Source organism: Manacus candei, unplaced genomic scaffold (assembly GCF_025592945.1).
Source record: "Manacus candei isolate 608988 ecotype Guabito, Panama unplaced genomic scaffold, ASM2559294v1 h1tg000017l, whole genome shotgun sequence".
Taxonomy (NCBI): Eukaryota; Metazoa; Chordata; class Aves; order Passeriformes; family Pipridae; genus Manacus; species Manacus candei.
Genome location: NW_026138065.1, coordinates 22,369,913 through 22,390,319, shown reverse-complemented (window position 1 = coordinate 22,390,319; position 20,407 = coordinate 22,369,913). Strand labels below are relative to the sequence as shown.

General features: G+C 41.4%; 1 protein-coding gene across 28 annotated transcripts in view; it reads left to right on the top strand.

Moving 5' to 3' along the window:
• Positions 1–20,407, top strand: part of ESRRG (estrogen related receptor gamma) — a 379,094-nt gene that overhangs the window by 84,544 nt on the left and 274,143 nt on the right. For 3 of the 28 annotated variants that reach the window (XM_051782970.1, XM_051782943.1, XM_051782952.1), the window contains exon 1: positions 7,664–10,979. The exons of the other annotated variants lie outside the window; for them this stretch is intronic. Coding sequence is in view for 1 of the 3 variants with exons in the window: in XM_051782943.1 (XP_051638903.1) it covers positions 10,950–10,979 (30 nt within the window). In the remaining 2 variants the exon portion in view is untranslated. Of the gene's footprint in view, positions 1–7,663; positions 10,980–20,407 lie in introns of those variants that run through there. 28 annotated transcript variants of the gene reach the window in all.

The window sequence follows — 20,407 nt, the reverse complement described above, 5'->3', positions numbered from 1 at the left end:
AAAAATGGAAAGTAACAAAGGGAGAAAAAATGTTAAATCATTAGTTGTTGTTATGTCAGCAGGTTTAGGACCAGGTACATCTATGGGGTACCTACCATAGCTACTTACTCTATAAAACCTGTTTCAAAATAACACATGTGGCAATATCTCATGAGTCATCTCATGGGAGGTGGGAGACCTTGCTTAAAAGTAAAGAAGAAATACAACTTGCTATTTTGACTTACTGCCCTTTTTTTTTACTATTATTTTTGAAATATAAAAGAGGTCCAGCTCCTGTTCTTAGTGTAGTGTACTCCTTTACAAACTCCTCTTTCATTTGGTGAAAATAGCATTGTTTTGGAGATTGGCAACTACCTTCAAAAGGAAATCTTGCAAGAAACAGCAATTTGGTAGGTGTAAGGGCAAAACTAAAGTACAATCTGTGCTAGTAGAGAAAATAGGTTACTTAATCTAACAGCATGATAGCATTTTAATGCTGCTCTGAGCAACATCAGCTTGTCACTGGCAAAAATCCACAACCTGAATTTTTTTTGTAACAAAATCTACATGCCATAAAGAACGTCATAAATAGATGGGACATCTGCAAATGGTGAGAACATAATAAAGTCAGGCTGGGAAGAATAGCAAACACCGTCTTGGTTCCTTAATTGTTTTGTATGTTCTAAAGCCCTGATGTGTTACTAAACCTGGCTTATGGTTGGAAACTGCTGTTACTGAGCTTTCTTGGTGCCTGTTCCTTGTTCCTCATACTGGGCAAGGGTTTGTGTACAATTAAGGCCTAATCCTACAAATAGTTTTGTATTTGGTATGCTAAAATCACCAAAACTGAAATGAAACTCTGGGGCAATGTTTAGTTATCCCTTCGGTCACCTTATGTGCTTCCAGTTTAGTGTGTTGTAACCCTAAAAAAAATTACTGTTTGCTGTGGGCTGAACCAAAGCAAAGATTTAGTTCAGGCCAGCAAAGACAGGCCTGTGCAGTCAGCTGGCCTTCTTGCAATAGCTGGGGACAGATGCCTTGCACAGAAGCCACTCTTCTGTTATGGCAGAACTTGTGTATTTTATATTGGAGATCACTGGCAAAAAGCAGGGCTGAGGAAAGAGGGCACCATCAGTGCGTGATCGTAGTAGTCCAAGCTCACCTTGGGCCTCTTCACAACAAAGGCACCGTTGAGTTGCCTGTGTCGGATCACAGTGAAGTTTAGGGAGGTGACAGGCACACAGCTGCCAGGGAAGCAGGAATTGATTCTGGTGATCTTTGTGGTCGTAAATGTTAGCCCTGATGCATTTACAGTTACTGAAGCGGGAGATTTTGGAATCTTTTTTTAATTAGGCAATTAGATTCAGGTTAAGCACTGTTTTAACCACCTCGGTGCCCCTCTGAATCTTCCCCTTCGTCTCTAGTGGCTCTGTTAGACGTTGACACTGACCTGCAAAGCTGGTACTACAAGTCCTTATAAAGAAATTTGATATTCCTATGAAAGTTATGATGATGTATGTAAATCAGCTGCCATATCCACACTGTCACCTCTTCAGCTGAAAAAGAAGGGCAAATCATTTCGTTGGTAGCTACTGAAACCGTCAGCTGCACTGTCATTAATACTCTCCCCTTTTTCCTGGAAACTCAATATGTCAGCTACCTGATGTACCCTTTCTCTTCCAAGAATACATCTCTCCATTCCTTCAAATTCTTCTTGAGCTGGGACCTCCCATCTGCCAGTTTATTGTTCTTCTTCTAGTCCATTAGTTTTTCCTCCCATTCTTTTTTCATAGCCTCATATGTTTTTTATAGAATTTTATCATTTGCTAATGACCAGACCGTATGAACTCTTTCCAGGAGTGTATAAAGCAATGTGTCCAACTGCTATGATGCCTTTTTTTTTTGTCCCTCCTCTTTCTTATGGGGAGAACAGTGGGGGGGTAAAGCATTGGGTTTTGAATTCTTTATATTGCTGTGGCATACATCATCATGATCCCAGTTACTGTCTGCCTTTAAGGCATCCCCTGGACCATACTGTTTGGACTTTGGTGCTGGATCTGTTTCTTAGGGAAGTGCCCAGGTTTCTTTTGGCTGCTCCCTGAGAAAAGAGTCTCCATGTGGTATCAGTTCTCTGAAACAGGTCTTCCTGGTCCCTCTCCATAAATACCATTGCTGACCTTTCTTATTCTACACCCCCTACTCTGTCCTGCTGCTTAACACTGATGGTCCCAGAGACCTTCCATCATCAGTCCCCTCATCTGTAATTGATCCTTCAGGGGCCACATGGCAGCTAAAGCACTTGTGCACAAACTTCATGCTGGGATTTGGATAACAGAAAATACTTTGCTTTGCAGCAGTACAAGAGCCATTAGCAATCCAGGTGAAATAAGAAAGTCACTGCCTTCTTCCTTGAGTGGATCTCCCATGCACTTGCCCACCTTCCAGTCCACAGCCATCTCTCTTTGTTTGTGCTTGGGCCATATATGAAGCTTTCCGTTCCAGAAAGAAGCAAAACTCTGACTGTTGTCAATAGACATTGGCATTAATGGGATTCTTACTTAAGTCTCTGTGGCTCACCTTTTTGTTGAAGCAGATATTCCCATACAACTGCTTAAAACTGGCAGGTGCACCTGTAAGTTTTCCACGTGAGTAGACTCTTGTGCACCTCAGGAATCTGATTAGAGATTTCCACATAAGGAAGAAATTACTGGATTGCAAGTCACAAAACTCCTAAAATTGTTGTCCTGTCCTATAAAAAACCTCTTGGTGTGTCTGTGTGGGTTATGCATATATAGGTGTGTATCCATAGAGAAAGAGTGATGTTTTATGATATTTCATAAATAGCAGATTACTTGCTGCTATTCAGAGGTCACTGGGTGACCTCTAAGTCCTGCTTGATTATAACAAGCTCAATAGAGACTACAGTTTCAAATGAATAAGTAAGTGCCAACCAAACCCTGGGTGTTTGTTTTTGCTTTTAATTTTGTATCTATTTTTAAGTATACGTATGTTAATCGTTCTGATTGGTTCTTTATTATACTCTATATGCTTTTTATATTTTCTTTCTTTACGGTGCTTTGAGAAATTTAGTAGTGTAGGATCAAAACTGCTGTCTTTGAAATTATCTTTAAAACTGCTATTGACTTTAACAGGATTAGTGGTCACGTTACGGAGCCTGAGAAAGTGGTCTTACAGCTCACACAGCATCTGACTCCTAAATAACAAACCTCGTCAAGTCAACTATTTTCGAGTCACGTTTTGTTCCATCCTGGCACAAGCCAGGCTGGAACAACAAATTGTATCACCAAAGAGGCATGACATTAGCCTGGTGTATATTTTTACCAGCCTTTGTATTGCCATGGCAACAATAGTTTTAATTATGGAGAGCCAAAGCACTAAATTGTATATCAGATGGGGCTCAGTTTTCCCTGTGGACAAAACTCTGATTAGCCATTGGAGAAAAGCTTTGTATCTTGGTTTTCCTTCCAGGCTGGATTTTATTCTCTGCTTTAGCAGACGGTTTGCTGTGTTTAGAGTGTGAACTTAGAGGGGCTGCAGCCAGCTGGAGGACAGTGGCATGGCAGGAGATGAAGTGACCCTCCTGTCTCAGGGGCAGCCTGGCACCGTGCTGGCTCGTGTGTTTAGGAATGGTTCTCTCACTAAAGGACTGCTCTTGGCTTCCCTCTAAACCGCTGGAGATTTGCAGATCTGGAAAAGGCTGGTGTGAAGTGATGTCTAATAATCGGCCTTGACAATGTTTGAGATTGTGCTTGGGGGACAAACAAGGAGCTCCACTTCAGCAGTAGACATGAAAATTTGCAAAGCAGATCCATGTCCACATCCAGCTGTGGGAAATAAATATGTCTGCATGGTAGAATGCAGGTCAGGAGTGGCTTTTTTCACAATGACAAGGGTGTTGTTTAAGTCACTTGTCCGACAGGGGGTGATGGCAGTGACCAAAAATGTGTATGTTACTCAGGGAATTCATAACAAAAGAGGGAAAAATTGATTGATGTAAATCGGTGTCATATATATATATAAATATATATATATATATTAAAAATCAATTATGTGGCCTTCTAATGCATTAATTTCCTATTCTGGATGAATGGTGGCCCTTGCTGGTTATGGTAAGGCTGTGTCTGGGTTTGTGAACTTCCTGGCAGTGTTTGAAGAGCAGTGAGGTTGGAGAAGAGACAGAACTCTTAACTTTTGTATGGATCTACTCTGAACACCTGGGATCCCAAACGTATATTGTCATGATCGCAGGTCTGAGGCAGGGTCGTCAGGACATTATGGCCAGAGATCATGATATCACAGACAATGAGATTTGCAAGATCACACTGTTAACTAGAAATTCAGTTATTCAAATGTGGTTCTAGGATGCAGGGGGCTCAGCAAGCATGTAGGCTCATATTTAGACTTGTTGAAGCTGTAATCTCACTCCTTGCAGTGTTACAACAGCTTTTTTTACAACACACAACCCTGAGCAAGTAATTCAGTGGTAATTATATTGTTGATTCACTAATACTTCTTGAAATTTAAGAAGTCCTGCCTCTAAGATTTTGATTTTGGAATTTGAGATCATAAATTAAGCCCTTTTATGAAAGAAAATAAGAAGTTTGCTGTTGTTTTTAATAAGATTTTACAGTAAGTATGGCAACAGCAAGTCTGTGAGTCCCAGCTTTGCTGCATGTGTGTAGCTCTGTGCTTTGAGACCCTTGAAATATCTGGTTTTAGGACATCAGCAGGGGGCTAATGAAAAGGCTTTGTTGATTTTAACGAATTGCAAGCCACTGTAGCCAAAATAAATATAATCTGCTTTTTGGATTAGTTGTCACACATGATTTTACCTACTAACAGTGATTAAAGAACCCTGGTGGACCAGAAGCGTAGCTGCTCTCTGGTGATTCTTGCTAAAATAGCAATAAACAGAAGTAAATAAAGACTTAGGGCCTTAGTTATCTTTAATAAACAGTGACACTGCATATAATGTTTGGGGGCAGGCTTCAAAAAGCTCCATTGAGTACAGCAGTGTCACTCCTGGTGCAGAGAGCATTGGTCATGTTAGGTGTCTGGAAATTCTGGCAGCCAGCAGCATTCCTTGTACCACTGGCCTGATGTTGCTCCTTGAGAGGTGCCAACCCAGCCACACACCTCATGGACACCTTCATCACTCAGCCTTCTTCATCTAGCAGCAGACATCAGAAAAAAAGTTGAAAATATCCTAGACTAGAGGATTATGACAGGAAAATCAAGAGAGTGTTAATTGCTTGTGTAATTCTGCAACCTCCGAACCACTGTAAATCCACCCAGTAAATGAACGCAGGGCTGGTGCTGGTCTCTCTTACCTTCGTCTTTGTAAGCTGATGAACAGAATTACTTGCCCCTGCTGACATCTTTTATCCCTGATATTTTCCCAGTAATCAAGGGTGGGTGTGTTTCCTGATCCCCTTCACATTTGTTGTGAGAGGCAACAATTACAGTTGATGGTATTGTACAACTCCTTTGGACTCATTGTTGCTTTTAATCAGAGGATAGAAGAAACAAAACAAACGAAAGCATGTTCCTTCTTCCAAGAAGGAATTATTGCTGCAGTACTGAATGTTGGGAATGATTTTAGGCTCTGTTGTAGGGGGTATAACACCTTCCTGACAGTGGCAGGGAATGGAGGAATTTCCCAAAAGGAACACAGAAAGTTAGGGCTTTTGAAATAAAAAAAGAAAAAATAAAAAAAAAAATCAAGGGATAGCAAAATATGAGAAATATTACTTTAAGGAAAAATCCTACCAAAATAGGGAGAGGGCGTGAGCTTTCTAATGAATCTTCAACTTGTATTCATCTAATTGTACACTCCTGGAAGGCACATGGCAATGTTCTACGAGGAGTTTATCTTTTACATGACAGCTACAAAACTTCAAACTCATCAAGCAAACATCCTCAGGCTTTTTAAGAATTCTAAACTCCTTTTTGATGCATAGAGTTAGATTCTTGTTTGGTGTTTTTGGTGAAGTTGTGCAGCGGTTAAAATCCACTTCTGGCTTTATAGTGTCTGGAAAAAATACTTTGATGTCATGCTCAGGAAGGGAGTAAGACCCACCAAGGACCCATCCTTTTCTTGGCTGGCAGTCGTTAGGAGTTTGGAGACTTGCCCGATGGTGTAATTCAAGTCTTGACTGCATATCTCATTGGTTAAAAATAGGAGCCAACTCCAGCTCATCAGTTTTGCTAAGAAACTATTGATTGTGATTAGCAAGCTTAAAAATAATTACCTTGTGTGTTCATTGCTATCTTTGGCCATACTCTCATATTCCTACTGTTATAGAAAGTATTGAGCAGCACAATAGGACGATTTGATGACTAAGGTGTTACACTGAGTGGGCGGGAGAAGGGTATTGAGCACGTCTGAATTGTTCCATCTCCTGGGCATGACACAAAAACACAACACCTACACAGGGGAGAAAACCCACTGGCCTTACTCGAAAGTACAAAATGAGCTATCCCCCACCCCCTTGTTCCCATGGTGGAGGGTATATCTGTGCCTTCCCAGCTGCAGTCATCACTTCCACCACTTCTTTGGCAGGAGCCACAAGCCCACCCAGCACCACAGGGGTAAAACACTGGTTTGCTTAGCACCTGGGGAAGGGGGGATGAGTTTCACCTGGGTTTTAACACCTACTTGAAAAGCCTGATGGTGCTGATTCATAACTGGTAGCAGCTGACCCTGAATGGCTGACTCAGTTAATGATAACTGAAAGCCTGTCTGTCTTTGGAAGTTGTTGTTCCTGTAGCAGGGACAGTTGCAGCAAGAGATGAATTTTTGTTACTTACAACGCTGTGTACTCAGGTGAACCAGCATCCACTTCAGTCTGCTCAAGCCTAGGCCACCTGCTGAGAGTGTGAGAAGAGCTACCTATACCTGTCAGACTCCTAATGCAGGTCAGTAGCCACTTCAGGGGGCCACCTTCCTCAGGCTTTAACTCTTGAGCACCCCTGGAAAAGCTGATTTCTTGCCATGTTGTTCTTCTCTGCTGGGGGAGCCAAGGAAGAGTAATTTTTTCATTTAAGTTTGGTGTCAGAAGCTGGATAATGAGACTGCTGTATGGTGTGTATATATATATATATATATATGTGTGTGTGTTTGTGTGTGTGTGTATATATATATACACATATATATCATATGCCTATAGGGTCTCCCCACCATCTTCTTTAGGTTTCATAATCCATGTGAATGTGTCAGCAGTTTCAAATAGTTATAATCTGTGATGCCTAGTTCGAATTTAGATTTTCAATTTATATTTCTCTTAAAGATTTACTCTTGTATTGGTTTGGTGTGTACCAGGGTCACCCTTAGCAGGCATCTGATGTGCTGGCAGGGACATGCACTGCAATGTGGGTTAGAATACCAATTACATAGGTGTTTTGCAACCACAGATGCTTGCTGTGGGGCTGTGCCTATCAAACTGAAGTCTCATTGCACAACCATGTAGTGATGTGTGGGCAGGGTGCAAACTCTTCAGGCCACTTGCAAGTAATGTGAAACTTCATGTGCTTGTGTGTCCAGGAGAGGGATTTATCCCATTGGTTTTTTTTCTATTAGTGGCAGCTTTTGAAATTCAGAGTTAGAATTTATCACAAGGTGGTGGGGGGGGGGTGGTGGTGAGAGGAGGGGGAAACACCTCTTAAAGCATTTGCTAGTGCAATGGTCTTTGTATTGGCACAGGTGGAAGAGGTTCTGGCTCACACCAGAGTTATTGCTCCTCATGTGTGTTTTGGATTTTGTGATTTGTGTTGCTTCAAGAACATAAAAAGAATGAAATGCAAGGCTCTGGTACAGTAGCAAGGGAAACTGCAGGCATGTTTGCTCTGGTCTGTGTCAGAGGAGGAGATGCAGATGGACTGCAGCTGCAGCTCTGGGAAAGCAGGGCTGGAGCAGGAGCCCTGAGGGCTGGCTGATGAGCTGGGGAACCTGGTGGGAAGGTGCAGCTTTTTTCCTCTTGCTGCCCTACAAGGGATGTTACGACAGCCCTCAGGAAGGTCTAGGCTGCATGGACAGAGAGCAGGTGATGGTATGGGAAAAAACCTCACTGGCAGGAGTTTCTGGCAGCAGCTTTATGCACTAAAGGTATTGTCATATGCTTTTTAAGACCTTCTAAGTGATTCTAAATCTTTGTACTGCAGTAATTTCTCTATAAATATCTCTGTAAACTCTCAGTAGACTCATACATGTAAGCTATGTATTCTAAAAAATTTGCTTCAAAAATATTTGGGCTGATGGAGAAAAATATTGTTGAAAGAGCTATTTCTTTACCCTGAATGTTTAAAAGGGCTTAGACTTGAGTCCATAAATTCAGCGTCCCTTATTAGCATGATTCTAGGATTCTCAAGGATTTATAAAAGATCTTGAAACATTTAAAATATTTTTCACATTTAAAAAGAAATTCTACAACTTTAAAATTTGATCTACTGGGCTGTACCAGAGCTAGAAGTGAATGTTGTATCACTTTCCTGTGGTTCGAGTACCTTCTCCTTCATGCAGGAGACTGCAACATATTTTTTCGTGTCTGGCTGTCTCAGTCTCAGATACTTACATGGCTGCAACTACTGCAGTTTCTGAATGTTTCACAACACTTCAGGGAGAATGTTATTACCTTAAACGTATCGTTGGCTCATGAATATTGAGTGCCATTCTTTAGGACAGATGAACTTTGACAAGGTGTTTGGTACCTTTTTTTTTTTGGAAAGAAGGGCATGATTTGGAGGAAGTTTACTAACATAACAAGCAACTGCATATTTTGCACATCAACAGGGAACACTGGGCTGAAACCCATCAAGTCTTGGCCCTGGAGAAGCTGAGCTAGTCACAAGTCCTCAGTTTATTTATTTGCCTTGTGAATATAGCTGTTATACAGCCTATTGGCTATACATGCGACTTGTGATCTTACAGAGTTATTTTTTTGTGTTGTATTTAACACCCTTGTTGTCAGAATCACTGAGAAACAGGGAGAAATACTTCTGCTTGTAAGTAGTTGATGGCTCTGAGTCAACTACAGCCACTAGCCTGGCAGTAATTTGAATTGTTGCAAATGCATGGAAAGAGTAAAACAGAAGATTCAGGGAAAAGAAAATAATCATCACCAGGGATGTTTCTTCAGGATAATTTTATTAAAAGTTCATGTTTGAAGTGATGTCATCCTTTTCGTTCTCTGTATTCAATTGTCCTTCTGAAGCTTGGCATAGCTATTCTGATGCACAGCAAAAATGTTACATCAAAGGTGAATGTTTGAATCCTGGTTGAAAAATAAAACAGAGGGTGGCGGGACACAGAGCAGGGGGGGAGAACCCCCAAATGACTAAGAGTTCTTGAAAGTAAAATATAAAAGAAAATAATAATTTCTCTCCCCTGACAAATAGTTCAAAAAGTAGCCAACAGTTTGGATCTGGTATGTCACATTGCATACAAATGAAGAAACTGTCACCATCAGTTTCCTTTGAAACCTTTTCATCTTATCTTCTGTAGTAAAGGGCATGTGACTTGATCAGGGCTTCTCCTCTCCGATACATAGCCAGAGTCCTGATCTACTGAAATATCTGACAGGTTTCTCCACTCAATTGATACAATTTTTTTCCCCTTTTCCTTCCTTTGTCTGGGGTGGATATGATTCACCCTTCCCTCTCCATTCAGGAAAACCAGGTTCCTAATTTGGTAATTTCCAGGTAATCCTATATATTATGGCTTAGTCAGTAGTAGTCTTATACCTGTTTTCTCTCCTCTTGCCAGGCTGGCTTTTTTTTCTAGAAAGAACAGGAAGGTGGAATAACTATATTTTGTAAAGACACGTTGGACATACAATTCTTCCGAAAAGTCATGGAGTATATAATCTGAATTAATAAAGGATTGTTTTGTTTCAGAGTACCTTTAAATGGATGATTTGAATATGCATGGTCAGTAGTGTCAGGGAACAGTAGTGGAAGGAAAAGATATGTACAGACCTCTAAAACTTAATCCTTGGAAAGCACAGTTTTTGTGAGGTATTTATATTTTTAATACAAGCTATAATAGCTAATGTGCTTTATTTGATTAATGTTTTGGTCCAGAACTAGTGAAGTCGAGGAAAATTTTCCCAGAGGGCTAAACTTTACTACTGTGGCAATTGATGGCAAAGCTATTTTTCACTTCTCTACTGTGAGATTGCTCTGTGAGGGAGAGTTGAAATACGAACTAAGCCCCAGGAGGTCTCTCTGGGCTCCTCCTCACAGAGTCAAGGCCAGAATAAAATATCCTTGAGTGCATGTGTCGTCGCCTCTGGACTTTGCTGCAGAACTCCTGGTGGAGGACACCCTTCTTGGTGGTTGCCCCAGGGTGGTTTCTACCCCTGCTGGGGCCCGAGGAACAAGTTAACAAAATTTGTGATGTCTGCACCAGAGACAGAAAGTTTATATCAATCTTTTTTCTTTTTTTTTTTTTTTCCCTTTTCTTTGTGGAAAATAATCAGTGATTGAGATGCCCAGGAATTTCTCTACCCGAACTTGCTAATTAGAAAAAGTGCTGGAGTTGCTGAGTTGAAAGCAGTGTTTAAATGGGTGAAGGTTACCAGGCAGTGTTTGCACAGGAGGTCAGACTGGGTGATCTCTCTTTGCCTGCTGCCAGCTAACCCCGGAGCATGCGGTGCAGCCTTGCAAACAGGGAGTTGTCTAAGAGAACCTCAAAGATTTCCTAGTCCATAGGAGCAACTGGCTTGGTGGTGGGCTGCCTGCTGGCCAGAGCAGGCTCTGCTCCGTTTAGTTTTCCACTCTGCTTCTGTCGTCAGCGTGTCCCTGTTACGAGTAATGAGCTGAGAGAGACTGGAAGAAAGCCTGCAGCGTGCCAGCTCGTCTGGGAGGTGCAGCTGGGTAAAGTGCAGCAGCAAATCCTTTGCAGTGCTGGTACTGAGAGTCGTTTCACAGAGCGATTTTGTTCAGTGATTTTAATGCTGCAAACAGTTAGATGCATTTACATGGTAAGTATCCCTCTGCGTGCCGAGGTGGCTTTTGTCTCTGTTCCTCAGAGCTGGGAAAAGGTAGCTGTGGGGCTCCTTGTACAAAAGGGTCTCTTTTGGAGTCTTTGATCCTGTGAAAATCTTTTGGGAGAACCAGAATATGTGAGACTGGTCCAGCAGCATGTTCTCTTGTTGCTGAAGTTCTCAGCTCTTAGCTCCTGGTTTAGCAGAGTAGGCAAACATGTCAGGATGTCCTGCAGGGGCTTTAGGATGCTTTGGTTGTTGGCTAGCAAGAAAAGTTAGCAAAGCTAACTTGGCTTTGTTTCATCTGAAGAATTTGGCTCTTCTCATATCTGGGTTTTTTTCTCTTAGGTTGTCTGTTGTGTGATGAGTAAGAGCTGGTATTTAGAAGTGGTGCCTGAAGAGTGATGGGTTTGGTTGCTGACTGGCCTGAAGGTCCTAACAGTTGGGATCTTGGAATGCAAATAACATCCAAAAATAGATTTGCCTTTTATCCATTAACACTAACACGGGTCACATGTCTTAAGTATCAACACAGGTAAAAAATCACTTTTCCTGGTGTTCCACAGGACTACCAGTTCAGTATATTCTGGATGCTTCAGCTCTGGAGTGTGAAAAGCCAGGGACAGAAACACCAGGAGGTTGCTCCCTTCTGCACCACCTGGAGATGTTTGCAGCCTCCCCAGCACCATTTGTCTGGGGCAGGCAGCACCTCAGCAGCCAGCTGCCAAGCAAGACCTGCTGGTGGTGCCAAAGAAAGGCTCAGATGTGGCTGAAGATAACAGGCTGCCACTGAGACCCCCATCTCCCCTGACTGCTGGGAGAAGGATGGTGGGGACCTGACGGACTCACTGTTTTCCCCACCAAGGAGTGAGGATGTGGGGAAACGTGATGCTTTACGCTCAGCAGCAAGGCTTAGGAGATCCAGAAAACCACCCATTTGCTTTCAAGGCTTACTCTGCAGTCAGCATAATTTCTCAGAAGGAAGGGATTTTGCTATGGAACAGAAGGTTGGGGAATGGAGTGTTTGCAAAGGGAAAAATAATTATATTTATGGGCTGGGAGTTGAAGACCTTTTTGGACCTGATCACCTCTATCTGTCTGCTTTGCATACAGGAGGCAAGTTATTGGATAGTTTAAAATGTTGGCTATTTTATAATAATACTAATAACAATTTAAAGATTTTCCCAGCTGTTGGAGGATGCAATTTTTCTTTCATAGGCCATTATGTATGCAAGACCAATTGGTAAACTGCAATGTACTGTTCTGTAATTATTCTCCCCTGTAGCTTTAATGAGGAGATCTGTGTGCAGTTTGATGGGAGAATATACTCTGCCGACAGCTACATTGAAAATCAAGACAGGTGTAATCTGCTTACTGTAGTCTCTGAATCCTCACCATGTGGCTATGTTATCTCTAGTGCATGTTTATAAAAAGATGCTTGTAAAAGGATTTAATTTAATGGAATAATGGTAACTGACACTATGAAAATGAAGGGGCTCAAATAATACGGTGAGCAGAGTTGTATAAATACTAAAGCACATGATTAAAAAATTGCTATATTACATCATTCAGTTAATATTATATGAAAGAAAAATACAAATTAAGCCCTATTAAGGACTAGAAGAAAAAGCATTCTTTATTACTAGCCTAGTCTTAGAACAAACTTTGGAGGAAATGTATCATTTTTGGATATGCATGTAGAAATATCTGGTCAGTCCTGCAGATGTACATGGCTGACGCTGGAGCTCTGCATGGGCCCGTTTCCACGACCTGAGTGTAAAGAGCAGAATATCTTTTAGAAAGCAGATACTCTGCTGAGCTGTAGCCAAAAGCTGCAGCTTCTTCCAGGTGGAAGAATGGTTGTGTGATGAAAGGACAAGTTAAAGCTGTGTTTAGGAACCCACTCTGTTTGTGGTGGGGAAGCTTTAAGACTCTCACACATAATGGGTCTCTCTTTCCTTACCTGCACAGTAATGATAACAATAAAGTATTAGTAGAAAAGCAGCCCAAATAACTTACTATTTTGAAGACCACTGAAAAAAAAGGAACATCTCCTTGCTAGCAGCAGTTACACAGGATTGTTAATTTGGAAAGATAAAATGCTTAGGCAGAAGTGTGAATCTAGCTCTTCTTTTCAGAGGCTGAAAGAAATAATACCCGGTCACTCTCCATGGATGTGATTTATTAATTATCAGTCATTCTTAATCACTTGATACTGACATATATCTAACACACTGGAGAGTTTAATATCAGAAAGAATACTTACCATGATTTTTCTCAGCAGTCCATTTTTAAGTGCTGGGGGAGATAATGTGGTGCCAGCACTTTGGTATTGTGTTTCAGATCCTGTGTGACTGTCCTTGAGCATGGAGTGTGAGTGCACAGAGGGTGGCAAAAAGTTGTTAGCAAGAGCTATGCAAAGTGTGACCATCCTCTGCACTGAATTGTTTGAAAGCCTTTGGCTGGTAGAATTCACACATCTCATGACACTTAAATACTATTTTTTTTTAATATTTTACCTTTTTGGTGGTAAGGTAAATGAGTCTGATTTATTATTCATACCAAGGATAGTGGAAGTGCATGATTTGACATACTGTGTTACTGCAACAAGCAAAATGTGTTTTAAAAAGTACTGAGAAGCACTTCTGTTGGGGAAAGATAGGTATTGGATGGGAGTTGGTCATTGCTGTTAATTATTCTTGTCATGCTGATCTTGCTCAGATTTTTGAGTCTGGTGATTGCACTGATAAAGGAGCAGCCTTGATTTCTGCACATATGTTACAGTTACTTGTAAAACTGGGCTCACAGATTGCTCCGAAGCCTTTCCTGTTCCTGCAGAACATATCGGTAGTTCCAGCAGTTTGATCACAAATGCAGCATTTCTCTCCTAATGTTGTGCAGGTTGATAAAACAGTTGCCGAGCTGGAGTCCCTAAAGAAATTATTAATTATCTGGTTAATGTGCATCAGGCTGTGGGAGTGTGAGATTAATCACCAGTGCTGGGATGAGTTGCTGAAGTGGATTTTGGTTTTTCGTCTCCTGTCACTCGGTAATGGCTTTTCCTTCCTTCACCATCAGGTGAACAGGTGCGGAGATGCTGTATTTTCATTTTCCTGTAGTCGGTAACAGCCGGTGACCAGGAGATGCCTTTTTCTCAGTCCTGCTGCATGAGCAGTTTACAACATGGAGCGCTACCTGCTTCGGATGTTCCAGCTGCGGGAGATGCTCCTACAGCACTGAACTGACCTGAGCCTTCCCAGATAAACACATTTGAACACATGTGCCTGGGGAGCATTGCCAGGGAGGAGTGTTGGGCTGAGCTGGGTCTGGCTCTCCTCTATTCCCTAGGTCTCAAAGGGATTGACTTGTATTTGGATGTGGAATTGCAACTTGACTCCTATTTTGAATGTATTTATAGTACTTATATTTATCTATAGTACTTTTGCAGGAAGTAGACATTCAGCACGCCTCCTTTGTTAAATGTAACATAGGAAAAATGTGCTGCTTTACCGAAAAGATACAGAAGTGGTTCTAGCTCAGTCTTTAGTGGCACCATCCTTAAAGCCAGTGGGCTACATAAATATTCAGACATTAGAGAGTGAGTTGGACTCCTTTCCAGTGGTGGTGGTGAATCAGTCAGGGCATTGAGGTGCAACACTGCAAACACTTGTCCTGCCCCGTTAACCATCAGCAGCTGCATCAGAAATTGTTCAGTGCAGCCCCGATGTTCTTCCAGAGGTCCCTACTGTTTTACACACATTTACACCACACAGTGAAGTGATGAAAAAACCGAGGAGTAAATTTGACAGTTGTGTTGCTATATGAATTGTGTACACGAAGCCATTAACAGCTCTGCCCCAGGACCTTTGGCTGGAAGGGCCTTTAGTTTTAGTGACTGCTCATGAGGAGAGGACAAAAGGTGAGATGGAAAGAGCTACATGCCTAAAGCAGAGTTTGTCTAGGCCGGGGAGCATCTTCTACTTAAGAAGGGAAGAAGCTGCAAACAATGGCACAACAATCTTCCACTAATGTGTGCTGAGGGACAGAAGCAGAGTTTGAACCTCTCTATAAGATCTAGTTATCAGGATTACTTTATAGTTTCTAACCACAAGTGTTGTTTCTACTTGAGGAAGTCCTGTAAATGACCACAGCTACTGAAACTCTGAGATGCACAGCACTTGAGATTGGAGACCTGTTTTTAACCTTCTATTTGACTATGTTATATCAAGCATTTGGTTGGGGGGTTGTTTGTTTTTTTTTTCTGATATGAACATGTGGGTGTTAGCCTTAATCAGCTTATGGGTTTTGTTTCTTCTTGGCTGAACTAGTGTTTTTATTGCCCCTGGTGAACGGAAAATTTTTGATTACCTTGCCACTTGAAACAGGCAGAGATATATTTGAGATTGCACTGCATTACTCCATCCTTGGGCTTTTGTTGTCCGTATGGTGCTATCCCAAACCCCTCTTCAGCTAAAGATGTTACCTCAGGAGGGGAGGAGGTAGGTGTGCAATTTTCAGAGAATTTGCTTTTTATAATAGCTATGTGTTCCACTCTGGAATCCCTGAACAGCCCCACGATGGCATAAACATCCGTTTGTTTGGCAAGCTATGTTATAACTTCACATTAAATGTAGATGACCCATTTGTGTTTGAAACCCCCTAACCAGCAAGTCAGCATGGCAGCAGTGGGGCTTTAAATGTTAAGCAGTCTTCAGGGCTTCAGGTTGAGTATTTGCATTGAAGTTGTTTGGGTTTCTGTTCCTTGCAGAGCTTCCTGAGCTTGTTGTGATAAGTAAACTCAAGTTTACTTTGTTAAGCTCAGCAGTTCCCAGCACTGAAGAGATAAAGGGGAAAATAAGACCTTTAGGAAATAAGAAGTAAATTTCTGTCTGTATGGGGATGCAGGTCACTCTCTTTTTATGAATTTATTTGATGGTGACGTGCCCATTTCTGCATACATGGTTGTGTGACCATACGTGCAAGTGTGCTTGCCCACACTGAGTGTAAAAGTTGGGAAATGTATGAACCATAAAGACAGTAATTCACCAGAGTCTTCTGTAGCTGTTGATCTCTGGTGCTTAAAAATAAGTAGAATAGCAGATTTTCAGATGAGTAAATTGTGCAAATTCATGCCTAATTTACATGTATGATCACCTTGACTGCTTGTACAAATCAGGTAATTGTGCATGCAAATAGCTAATTAACACAATTAGCCGATCTGCTGATGCAGTCCCAGGATTTGTAAGTGTATACTAGCCATGTAGTTATCATACATCTGCAAACTAGTTGTATGACCAAAATCTAAGCCCTCATAATTTAGCAGCTGGAGGAAGTTGCTTATTTTTTAACATCATGGTTTTTGTCTTTGGGGTGGAGGAGTGTCTGATGGGGATCACAACTATTACTGCAGTTGGGATCCAAAGTCACTTAGGCTTAGTAGAAAAATTTCATTTCAAAGTAGAAACTCAGCGTTGCTGCTGATGCACCCTCCCAGCACTGCAACACATGGCAGGCTAGCTGGTCTGGTGGCATGAAGGCTGCAGTTGTGCCCTTCCCATATAAATTGTTTCACGTGAGCACAGGGCCATGCTAATTTTGTCCTATGGCTTCATAAAAGTACCTGTGAACAAAGCTTGTTAAATGCCACCTTACTGCTATTTTTAAATAAGCAAAGTATTTTGGGTTTTAAGGGTGCCTACCTCCTTCTGCCTTGGTAGAAAAGAATTTACTCAAAAAAGGTTTAAAGGGCAAGTCTCCTGGTTTTATCTATTTGTCAAACTTCTCTTCCTGAGCATATTTGACTGCTAAGCGAAAATATCCAGGCAAGTTTAAACATGCAAATTGTCAAAGTGTTGCAACTGCATCTACAGTCACTAAATAGGAGTCCAGGGATTTTGGAAGTGTTTCTCTCATCTCAGTTTCTGTTATTTTTATGGCTGTTATGAGGTGGTTGAGTGTGCAGAAAGGTAACAGCATAATCTTCTGAAGGCAGGTATTTCTTGAACTCTCTTTTTAAAAATATTTCCTAGTTATATAAAAAATTAAAACCTGTGTATTAGATTTGTGGCCTACCTGATATCCCATTTGCTCTTTAAAGTGTAGTTTTATTTTGAAACAAAGATGGAATATACCAATAGCACATAACGAACCAGGATTCAAGTACTAGCAAAAGGTTTTTGTCCAAGACCACAGCACTAAATATCTTTCATATTTCTCACATAGATGTCTGTGGTACCTAGCATTTTCCTTACTAAGAGGACTTCAAAACACATTGAAAACCAGTGACTGAGATGCTGATCGTGCAGGGACTATGTTGGCAAAAGGAGCACCTTGTTATGTGCTCAACAGTAACACTCTCATTTCCTGAAAATCACCTCTGTGAGGGGAATTAAGTGTGGCTGGGATATGTCTTTAAAAAAAAAAAACTGCTATGAAATGTTTTACTATCATCTAGGTGGCCTTCAGTCAAAGACCCAAGGGACTTCAGTGTAAGGCATAGCATGGAAAAAAAAAAATCCTGTTTCTGGTAGAGGCGCATCCGTCTAGTGGTAGTTGGGTGCAGAATTGGGAGAGAAGAGTGCCAGCCTTGATGTGGTCACAAAGTTTCTCCTCTGAGGATCAGGGTGTTTCTAAGCATGTACACAGGAAACACTGCAAATGTGGAAAATCCACTTTAAAGGTACTTTAAAAAAAAAGGAGAACAAAAAGCAAAGTAGTGAAGACCTCCATACTTGTCTGCAAACAACACTGTGAAGAAGTCTAAAATGCACAGGTAACCTCCTTTCTTTATCAAGCTGTGTAGTGACACAGTTTGAGGTGGGAATTAACACACACCTACCTCAAAAAAATAAACCAAAAAACTAACAAACCAACCAAGTACCACCACCACCCTACCCCAAGAAAAATACCAAAATCCAAAACAAACAAATATTCCAAACCAACCAAGCAAAAGAAGTCAAGGCTTCGATGCTGGTTAGCATGCTGATACCTGAGAGCACATCCAGCCCACAGCTTGCCTCTTATCAGCTTGTGTGTCCGAGGCCTAGGAACAGAAGGGAAGAGCTGGAGCCTTAGTTTGTGCACAGGCTTTTCCCTCACTTCTAGTGCATGCTTTGCAATTTAAAGATGCAAAATTCATTGAATGGCAGATGATTAGTGAGGAGCTGAGGCCTATCTGCTGCGAAAGGGAGCTGGGGAGGATGACTTTTTTCTTGTCAGTGTCACTTCTTTCACTTTGCTGCCCTTTAAAGGAACAATGGCAACCGTTTGCTAAACATTTTATTTAGAACTTTGTTTTGGCAAAAGCAACAGCTTTTATGACTGTTATAACTCATTATTTCTCAATGAATCTTAAAATGTAAAAAATAACTGGCTGTAAGAATCTTTTCCATCATCCATGAGCCAAAGTTCCCCATTGACTGTGCTGGTGACCTGGAATTGAAAACTAATGGGAAATGAGAAGAAAGCAACAATAAAAATAAGCAGTCTGGTTTTAAATGCAAAACATAATGAGACTAAGGGAGAAACAGAACTGAAATAAAGTGAAAATAAGACAAGCAAAGCTATGTAACTCTTTATGTTGGGACAACTTAAATCCTGCTTTTACCAAGAAGCAGAACTGTTGCAGAACTGAGGCCGAGGGCTATAACATGTTCAAGTGTCTCATAGATGTGTGGTGTTGCTTCTTCTAACCTGGCTCTAGCTGTGATCTATACAATGCCAGTCAGAAAACAATGGAGCCATTTATTGAACTGTTTAGAAGTGGGAAGGACAGAGGTGATACTTAGCTCTGGTGATGAATTTTATGCTTTTGGTTGGTTGAAATGCTGTTAATATCCATGAATACAGGCTTAAAGCCTTCTGTGAAACCTCTGGAATTACTCATCCATCTGTTATTTTAAGAGACAGCTCTTTTTCTTTGGATCATCTATGTCCTATTGAAATCAGTGGGAGAACTTCTACCTCTAATGGGATAAAATTTGCAATCCCTGTTATATTTCCTTCAGGACTAAAGGAAAAGGTAGGGTTTAGGTGATCTAGAATGGCTTGTGGGCTTTCTTAAGAAGGGGTATACCTGTCAGGCAGTGAGGTGGAATACAAGTTCATATTATTTTTTTCTCTAGTTACTCATAGGCACTAAATAAACTGAAAATGCAGTGGTGATGCAAGTGCCAAATTGCTGAGATATGCAGATGACTTCTCTCCTTGCCCTTTCCTGTTGAGAACTATAGTGCCAGGCAGTGAGACATCTGATTGCCTTTGCCTGATTAAGGGACGTTTGAGGAACAGCTGATGGCTGAAACCCTCCAAAATGGAGTTGATGATTGTGAAGAGGAAGAACGTGTGCTAAGAGTTGGTAACCACAATTTATCTAAAAATATGTGCCTGCGGTCACTCCCTCTAGTCTGCAACTCAGGAGCCTGCTTGAAATCTCTCACATCATGATGTCCACAAAGTACAATCACCATTATCTCTGGGTGATCAGAAAATTATATTCCCTTCTGGTGAAAGATGGCCTCTTCCTAGGTGTTTATACCTTTGTCTTGCAGCCCGCAGACACCATTTGGTGTCCTTGGACCTGAAGACAGTAGCACTCAGCCTAATCTCTTTCGTACAGTGTGTAGAAGTGTTGGCTCCAACAGAGCAAGTCTCTGTGAGCATCTGAACAGTGGCTTCCAGGCAGTTTTAAATCCTGTTTGAAATCCTAGGTGTTTATCTTTCAGTTTCTTTGTGGCTGGGCCTTGCTTAGGTATTTTTATTGAAGTCCTGTGGCAAGAAGTATGATGAGTGGCTTTGTGCTTCTAACACAATGGAGTCCTCTGTAACATCAGTGCTAACATTTTACCCCCAAAAGAATGTTCAAGTGGAGTCATGGACAGCTATTCAATGAGTTTAAGTGACTTTGTCTCGGTCATTTCAGGTTATTTTGGTTCTATCGATTGAAATCTGTCAAAATCCACAGCCAGTGCACAGCAAGTCTGTGCTCCAGGCAGGGTTTTCTTGTGGGATAGTCTGAAATGATTACTTGGACTTCCCCCCATCTTCCCAGTCACAGATCTGGTCCTGTGCAGTGAGTGCATGCTTGACTTCATTCTTGCTTCTCTATCACAACCACAGGGTCTCTGTTTACAACACAAACAAAACACTGCTCGAGTTGTTTCCTTTGTGGAGGGTATGAGAGAAGGCAGCATGGGAGAGATGATAATGTTTCCTTGGTGTTATGGTAGTGGGGTCTGTATGGTGATACCTCCTAGAACTTCTTGATCCCCATTTCCATGAAATATGGGCTGTTACACCCTTCAGAAAGCAAAGGAAAACATGCCTTGTAACAGACAAAAAAAGAATTGTGCTTTGTCCTGCAGCACCTTTATTTACAGAGTTTATCGTGGGAGCCTCGAAGCATCACTGATGTAACAGAAACTTGG